The sequence below is a fragment of the Centruroides sculpturatus genome, unplaced genomic scaffold (genome assembly GCF_000671375.1).
Source record: "Centruroides sculpturatus isolate CEXI.00-Female unplaced genomic scaffold, Cexi_2.0 scaffold2074, whole genome shotgun sequence".
In the NCBI taxonomy this organism is placed as follows: domain Eukaryota; kingdom Metazoa; phylum Arthropoda; class Arachnida; order Scorpiones; family Buthidae; genus Centruroides; species Centruroides sculpturatus.
The window spans coordinates 42,550-51,282 of record NW_019387567.1 but is presented as its reverse complement, the minus strand read 5'-3'; the positions used below and the strand labels follow the sequence as shown (position 1 = coordinate 51,282).

The 8,733-nt window shown below is 33.3% G+C and overlaps 2 protein-coding genes across 2 annotated transcripts; both read left to right on the top strand.

Moving 5' to 3' along the window:
- The first annotated feature begins 1,232 nt into the window (after positions 1–1,232).
- On the top strand, positions 1,233–3,574 carry LOC111616494 (phosphotriesterase-related protein-like). The gene is made up of 7 exons (XM_023357897.1): positions 1,233–1,667; positions 1,744–1,909; positions 1,980–2,170; positions 2,390–2,545; positions 2,615–2,779; positions 2,858–3,075; positions 3,160–3,574. The coding sequence occupies exons 1-7, from the start codon at positions 1,637–1,639 to the stop codon at positions 3,289–3,291; spliced, it is 1,059 nt and encodes a 352-aa protein (XP_023213665.1). The 5' UTR covers positions 1,233–1,636; the 3' UTR covers positions 3,292–3,574.
- A 712-nt stretch (positions 3,575–4,286) lies between these two features.
- Positions 4,287–6,878, top strand: LOC111616496 (dynein regulatory complex protein 1-like). The gene has a single exon (XM_023357900.1). It carries the CDS (start codon positions 4,928–4,930, stop codon positions 6,812–6,814), a length of 1,887 nt encoding a protein of 628 aa, XP_023213668.1. The 5' UTR covers positions 4,287–4,927; the 3' UTR covers positions 6,815–6,878.
- The last annotated feature ends 1,855 nt before the right edge of the window (positions 6,879–8,733 follow it).

Sequence of the window (8,733 nt, the reverse complement as noted above, 5' to 3'; positions counted from 1 at the left end):
GGTCGACTGTATATTACTAGTCTCACATGATATTGGAAGACGAAACTTCACTTATAACTTTCTACACACTGTGAGAAGCAAGCCGATTTAATCTGGCAGTCGTTTGGCATATTACTAATATATCAGGTTTCGGGACATTTGTATTTGTATCTGTGGTTAATCTCAATTTATTTTGTGCATCTGTTATTGGATGTGTCCTAAGGTATCATGAGAGAACTCTTAAGAGTATTATGCATTGTACAAAACTGGACTTAATTTCAAGGAGACAGACTATTTCATCAGGCTGGACACAAACTAAGCCCATATGTGTAGTCATGGTTCAAAGCCATGGCATTTGATTCTTAAATGCCGACTGAAGTTTCTGGGGAAGGAGCTTGGAAGTGCCATTTGGGGTCACTGCAAGACAAATGCTAAATGCTATTATTGCTTTTTGCCTTTTTTCATCAAAGCAAGTCTCCTTTTCAGAGATTTCTTTGTTTCCCAAAAAACATACTAATGTGGGTCAAGCGAAGGGAGATAAAGTGAATTTTTGAAAAGTGGGATACTTGTGTACATAAAATTCAGTGTTGCTTGTTGCAAAACTACTAATCACAAAAATGTATTAAAATATTTAGAAAAAGCATACCATCAATGAAAGTAAAAATATATTAGTTAAATTGTCATAGTTAAGAGTAAGAAAAGTCAATTTTGCTTTTTAGCATTTATATAAACAGATAAAAAATTGACTAGTGTTCTGTACAGTAGTCTTGATCCATTTATCTAAGGTTTCATCATCTGAAGTCAATGGTGGAAGAGTACTTTGCCAACAAAATTGAGATAAATTAGTACACTGATTTATTTTGTGTATCTTAGCCTTGAAAAAAGGGGTCTAGAAGTTTTCAAAAATTTACTCTGGTGACTTCTCACTACATTAAAAATTTTTAAGATGTAAACCAGTGACTATAATCAACATTTTTCATTTGTTTTTAATAAATGCAACAGATTGTATTAAAGGTGGGCAATTTCGGTAGGAACTACTAAATAAAACCAAACTGAATGGCTGAAGAAATAATGTGTATAAAATTAACAATGGTAATACTTATACACGAGTGTCTTTTTTCATTTCCAACAATAAAAGAATATCCTGGAAGAAATATGAAATTAAAATAATTTTAAAGATTTTTATAACGTCTGTTCAAAACTGACACCAGGCGGCGCTAGCTACTAAATTACAAAATGGCGTATTCCCGGTAAATTTTTAAATTCGGTAATACACAAGCGCATTATCATCCGCTAAATTCTTCAAAAATTACACAATTTTCTGCTGAAATTGAGTTATAGTTTTTTGTATGAATTATTTTTTTCTACAGAACTGATATTTTGTCGACTCACGTATCCGAAAAAATTAAAATTTTTCCTGAATTATTAATTATGATAAATTTTTGAAGGGAATCTCTCATATTTATTGATTTATAATGAAGTTATACGAGAATATTAGATAAAACTGATTTACTAAAGTGTCCTTGAAAAGGAGACAAGATAAGGAGTCGATCAGCCACGTGGCCAGGGGTGAAGGACTTGGACACGTGACAACAGCGAAGATTCGTCTACTTTATCTTCGTTAGTGTCGAGCTAATTGCATATCAACTAAAAGACGATGGATTCTTTAAAAAATAAAGTGCAAACAGGTAAATCCCATCCCAATAAATACATTTAAACACTTAATTACCAATTAAACAATTTAATTATTTTTTTAAATTTCAGTTTTAGGAGTCGTGGATCCATCCGAATTGGGACGTACTTTAACCCACGAACATCTCTCGTTGAATTCTAAAAGTTTGGGATTTCAAGTACCGGATACCGAGGAAATTCGATTAATGCAGAATTGCCCATTTACATTTGAAAATTTCCATTGGATCAGTCAAAACCCGTTAGTATGCTTCTCTTCTTAATATGTAAATAAATTGGTTAATTAGAATTAAATGAAAATTACCGTTCAGATACAGTCATTCGGATAATGTGAATATCAAAGATGCTGTCAGTCGCCAGGCTGTGTTAGAAGAAATGAAGTCTTTTAAGTTGAATGGAGGAGGAACTGTGGTTGAAAATACTACTTATGGATTAAACAGGGATATTGAATTTTTAAAGCAATTATCTATGGAAACTGGAGTTCATATCGTTGCAGGAACAGGTAAATTTGTATATTATTCTATTTGTTAAATAATTGATACAACCTTCTCTATTCATCTCAGCCTTGTGCTTTCATCTTTATTTCTTGATATGTTATACACTGTAATGGCTTTGATACTCTTTTTATCTGTTAGTAGTGATAAAAGAGAGATAAAATAATATGTTAAACTTGAAAATTTCTGTTTCAAGGTAAATAAATGATAGACAATTTTCCTTTTAGGTTATTATATTGCACTTCTACAAGATAAACAAACATTAGGAATGTCAGTAGAAGAACTAATTAAGACAATGAAGAAGGATTTGTTAGAAGGTGTGGGCAATACAGACATCAAATGTGGAGTAATTGGTGAATTAGGTTGCTCCTACCCTTTAGAGCGTAAGTATAATGTTCTATTTGCATTCATTCATTAGATTATCTTTAATTTTTTCCCATTTAATCTAAAAGCATTCGAGAGAAATGTTTTAAGAGCTGCTGGAGAGGTACAAAGTGAGTTAAAATGTCCAGTTATCATTCATCCTGGCAGAGACGAAAGATCTCCTCAAGAAATTATTAGAATCCTACAAGAGGCGGGTGGAATAGCATCTAAAACTGTTATGTCTCATTTAGAACGTATGATTTGATAATTATTTAATATCTATACTACAAATATTAATGTTCAAATCATGAAAAATAAAATAATCTTTACAGGAACCATATTTGATTTAGCAAAACTCTCCGAATTTGCGTCTAACGGGTGTTATTGTGAATTTGATCTGTTTGGACTAGAGTGTTCTTACTACACGTTAAATCCTTCTATCGACATGCCTAACGATGCTCATAGAATTATGCTGGTACGTCATTTAATAAGACAAGGATTTGCGGATAAGATCGTGATTTCTCACGATATTCACACCAAACATCGTCTGGTAAGTGCTTTAATTAATATTCTAACATCAAAATCATTAAAAGATATGCTCCTGCAGCTATATTTATATTATATTTTTTTTTAGGGAAAATATGGAGGGCACGGCTTCTCGCACATTTTAAAATATGTGGTACCAAAAATGCTGATTAGAGACATCAATCAACAGGAAATTGATAAGATCTTGATACACAATCCAAGAAATTGGTTGACGTATTAATTATCATCCTAAGAAAATAATCGTTTTATGTTTTATTAACGGTAACTTTAGCTTAATAATGGATTAAGGTTAATGATTGTAATCGAAATATATGAAATATGAAAGCTATTTTAAATAAATTTTGATAATTCTCAGTGTGGGCACCAGTTTGTGTGAAATTACTCATTACAAACAGGGCCACATACAATAAAAGATTATCATTTATGCTATATATGAATTATGGCGCGACTGTACAGGTTAATACACGAGGTGTTACTACACATGTCTGGAGAGGTCCAAATCCAACAAGAATGTGTGTGATGTCATAGGTCAGGTCAGGGGTTCCCCCTTGTGGCGACTTTGGGGTTTATCGCCAAAGCTGTCGCCACACTCAGCATACTATTATTATTACTGGATCAAGAATTGAATCAAATCTGTGATAGAAAAATTATTAATTAAAACGAAAGATCCCGAAGGAATTTAGAATTGATGGGATAAGGCAATACAACATGTGGGCAATCTGCCAAGGGGAAGTGCCTCCCCCGGAGGACTTTATATTAGAAACTGGCCTCTATTCAGGTGTTAGACACGAGGAAAATTTCACATTGTCAGCCCGTTGGTGTCCCGCAGTGTGTTCAATGGTTTAATATAATTTAATTTTTTAAGATTTTTATTCATATTTTACCTAAATGTTTTTCTGATTCGAAATTTCTTTAACTGTTGCAAGTAATCAGTTCACACGGTACAAGAAAATTAATAGGTGTAGCAGATCGATATGCTTTAAAATGATCATACAACAACGGTTAAATATTTATAGATTTATTCGAAATTAATATGAATTTTTACTCACTTTAGTTAATAATTTATCGGAAATTTGTACTTTCGAATGAGGTCAATACGTTGAAAGTTATTGCAAAAATATTTCACAATTTAACCTTTAGTCGCATGAATTTTGTTATAGTTTTGTAAACACTTGTTACTTAATCGTGTTTTTCTAACAGCCGTTTCAGACTTTTTAAATAATTGCAAGTGAATTTGCTGATATAGTTTTATCCTTGTCTCTAACTGATAAATGGTCATCCGTGAAAATAAATTTATTCATTCTACATTTATATCTATTACCTGTAGGAAAAGACCTCCTCCGAATTATCACAAGAACCCCAATCATAAAATCATAAAACGAATTAACAAACAAAAAAAAATTAGATCGATAAATCAGACGTTGGCATTCTCCTAATTAGGCTAATTTATCGAATAATCATGGGCATCCGCAGAAAATTTTTCTCTGCTGTTAAGTTCATTTTGGTACTCACGGAACTTTGCGTCAATCAAGTTGTCTGTATTTGTCTATCTGTGAGGTAAACACAACATATACATCTTCCTGGATTCGTGTTATAGCTTTGTTTCTCTTAACTGATAGTAGAAGGCGCCATTCAAAAAACTTTCCATTGTTGCTTTTATATAAATGTTTATTTCTCTAACAATAACGTCTCGAGTCAGAGGACTCGAGATGTCTGAATATATTTATAATCGGCGATTCAAAATATTAATTAATGCAATTTAGAAGCGAATATGAACAAAAAAATTGAATTTTTATTCTGTTAATTTCGAAAAATTCGTTAGATTATTCGAATAATTTGACTAAAAAGAAAATTGAATGGTTACGGGAGGTGAACATCGATTTAAGAATAATAATATGGAGAAGAAGGGAGAAATTTTGAATTATATGGAAGGAGAAATGGGACTGTTGAAATTCCTAGACAGAAATATTTCTGAGAAGAATGAAGAATACGAAAAAGACGAACTACCTGATAGAATCCGATGGAACTATCAAAATGGTCTCTTAGATTTAACTGATGTGGCTATAAAACTCTTTCAAAGAGAATCTAAACGTCAGAAAGAGGAAGAAGAAACATTAAATAACAGCAAAAAACAGATACAAGAATTAGATGATTCAATTAAAATGGCAGATGGCATATTCGATCAACTGAAAGAAAAATGGAGTAAAGATAGTGAAGGATCTTCGGAGGAGGAATATGAGACATTTCTAGCATTAAAACATTCCATTCAAAAGATTCTAACCGATAAAGAGAAGAAAATCGTGTTGTTGAAGGAGCAAGTGAAGAAGAAAGACGAAAAATTCGACTTGAGTTTGGAATATTTAAGAGATAATGTACTGACATTAACGAAGAAAACTGATAAAATTTTCAAAGATTTCTTCAAATTAACTAAAGAAGAATTTGAACGTTCTGTGGAATCGTTAGGGAGGAATCATAAGAATATGATTCAAAACCAAGTAAATAATAACATAGTCAATCTTTCGACCCATTTGAACAACGAAACGAAATTTAAAGAATTAGAGTTTCAAGAAGAGAAACAGAAGACAGAGATTTACGATTTGGAAATTAAATTAACAAAAAAAACTAAAAAAATTCAGCGCCAATTAGAGAATGAAATTCAAGAAGTGACTCTATTATTGAGAGGAATGAAAACAGAATGTTATTTGAACGAAGCTAAATTAGAGCATAACATTCAAGTTCTTCAAAGAAGAGAAACTGAGGCCATCAGGGCTCGAGCTGAACAGAAAAGGAAATTGAATCGCTTGAAGGATCAGGAAATATTTCTGATGAACGAATACTCCAAATTAACGCGAGAAGGTCATTTAGAAATTAAGAAATTACTGAAAAATATCGAATTACTGACTTCTCGAATGTCTTCTACAAAACTCAAATCAGATTATCATTGTGAAGTGAATAAAAATCGATTCCGCTCTATTTGGGTTTCTCAAGAAGATGATGCAAAAGAATTGTTAGAGAAAGTAAAAATTGCCGATAGAATCATTCACGAGCAAATTCTTAGAAGAAAATGGATGAATGTGGACACTTCTTTCACTCAGAATCGTGGGCCTCTTTCTTCTACGATTTATTCTCATGCCATTTTACCACCGGTCACAAAACAACAGACAAAGGACGATTGGCCAAAAAGTTTGCGCTGTCTTTTGGAAAAAATATGTAACGAAATGGGATTTGTTATAGAAGAGAAAGTGCTGGCCATCTTGAAGCACTTGCCAAAAGATGGCAGGTCCTTGATATCTGTCGATGTCATTTTGGAGATTTTTGGTATCAAGGACAAAGCATCATTGCAAAAATTAACAAAGTATCTCACGAAATATACCGAAATAGACGACTGCGAGAATTGCAGCAACTTAATATCTTCGGAAGGTGTCATGAATGCCTTCATAGAGCTGGCAATCGATTTTCGTTTGGAAGCGAATTTGGCTTCTGATAACAATTCAAACGACTCGGATTCCATTAAAACCTCCAAATACGAATTTGGAGAGAAAGACGAAGTTTATTGGAATAAATATACGACTGCTTTTCCTAAATCTCGAATATGTCTGTGGGATGGACTCTTTCAGATTCAGAAAAAGTATCTTTGCGTCTTAAAGAAAAGAGCCGAATTAATGGATCGAATAGAACAAATCGGACAACAAAATAAGGATTTACAAATGGCTCTTGAAAGACTTCGTTTGCATTACAATTAATTTAATCAATTAGAGAATTAAAAATGTTGTCCGTTAAACAATTTTATGAAAATTAAAAACTTTAAATGAGTTTTAGTTTATTTCTTTAAATTATAAGTTTAAATTACAAGTAAACAAGGTTTCAAATCGACTTTACAGTGAAAGGAACTAAGAGGGCCTTTTTAATCACGATTAATGCAATTAGAAATTTGTTTCAGTTATTGAAATAACTTTCTAATTGTATTAAAGTGCGGAGCTCTGACCCGTGATCAGGAAAATAGCATACGTTCGATGTTTTCACGCACATTTCGGTCTACTTCAACCAATAAAGCCATTGTAAAGCCAGCGAAAAGTTGCCGCTCTATCTCGTCCGATAACGTTAACTTTATTGCCTCCGAAACGGATTATACTAGAGGCTCTGACCCGGAACATTAGGGCCTCCGAAACGGAATGCCTTGTCATCGCAAAATTGGAATACTTATTGCCTCCGAATTAGGGTTTCGAAGACGAAGTTATTCTATCAACTCCGAATCAATCTAGATTTCATCGATTGCAAATCTACTCTCAGAACGGGACATTTACCACGCATATGTCATCCAGAACTCTTCTAACGTGCCGATCTTCTCACGTACAGTAACACCCCGAACTTACGCGATAGGTGGGACCGAGCGGTAACCGCGTAAGTCGGAGTATAATTTCGCATATAAATATAAATACATACAAATAATTTTTAATTGGGGCCGGAGACTAAAGAAAACAATAATTTAGAAAAAAATATTTAATAAAATCTTAGATAATACATATGTATAACAAATTAGACCTATATTATTTTACAATTTTTCACATTTACTTGATTATTACGCCATAATTTTAACACTGTTTCCATCTCAGCGATAATACTGTGACGTTTACGAATGATGCTTGAATTTAAAGATTGAGCATTTTTCACAGCTTCGAGAATTTTTCTTTGCCTTTTATAATTGTTCAGACCGACAATTCCGGTAGATCAAACTTCTTTGCCAATTCACAAATTTTCATTTTTGTATCGAAGTCTTTAATAATGGATACGTTCGTAAAGTCAAACGAGTTAAATGCATTAGTAACGAATCGTTCGAAAAATCTAACGAAATAGGAATAACGATGATGTCATTCTCGTTTAACTCGTTCGACTTTACGAACATACTCAATGTCAGGCCCGCCGTAAGCGGGCGTGCAAGGCGTGCACCGCACGAGGGCGGCACGTCCAGGGGGCGGCAAATCGAGCGATCGGTTACGTATTATTCAAAGTCATTATCATAATACTTACCCTGCTTATAGCATAAGAAATGTCTTCGCATGAAGAAAAAAATTCTGACCGGCGCGCAATTATTATATTCTTATTTATATTATAGCGTTAAAGCGCCTCTATTGGCTTTTATCAGAATTAAGATGCAATGCGAAACGTCTGTCGGCAGATTGAAGCATCCGGCGGCGCCCGGAAGCCAAGTACTCATAGTCGTGTTCTACGACAGAAGTTGATAGGACTGGCGGTAATAGGGAATCCCCATAGAGCTTCCTTCTCAATTTGTACTTGTACGCATTCGAACAGTTCTATCGCGTATCAAATTGCAATTATTTTGTTAATAATTTATCTGACATGGGTCTAAGTATAATTAATCATATTTTAACTTGGTTAGCATTTAAATCTGAATCTTAAAGACGATTCGAGTAGTGAAACAGACATTGACGGTATTGATTTGTATGATTGAAATCTGTTCTTTAAAGTTGCATTTTCCAGGAAACCAGTCTAATGATCCACAAACCCTATTACAATATCTTTTTACTAATGACTTAATATCAACATTTCCTAACACAGCAATAGCAATAAGAATATTACTTACATTGCCGGTTTCAGTTGCATTTGGTGAAAGGTCCTTTTCAAAGTTAAAAATTATAAAAAC

Bases quoted from the DNA above. Each gene is read 5' to 3' on its own strand.
- LOC111616494 (XM_023357897.1), top strand. From the start codon at position 1,637: ATGGATTCTTTAAAAAATAAAGTGCAAACAG. The intron at 2,171-2,389 runs GTAAATTTGTAT...TTTTCCTTTTAG, and splicing joins TCATATCGTTGCAGGAACAG to GTTATTATATTGCACTTCTA. The intron at 2,780-2,857 runs GTATGATTTGAT...TAATCTTTACAG, and splicing joins TGTTATGTCTCATTTAGAAC to GAACCATATTTGATTTAGCA.
- LOC111616496 (XM_023357900.1), top strand. From the start codon at position 4,928: ATGGTTACGGGAGGTGAACATCGATTTAAGAATAATAATATGGAGAAG.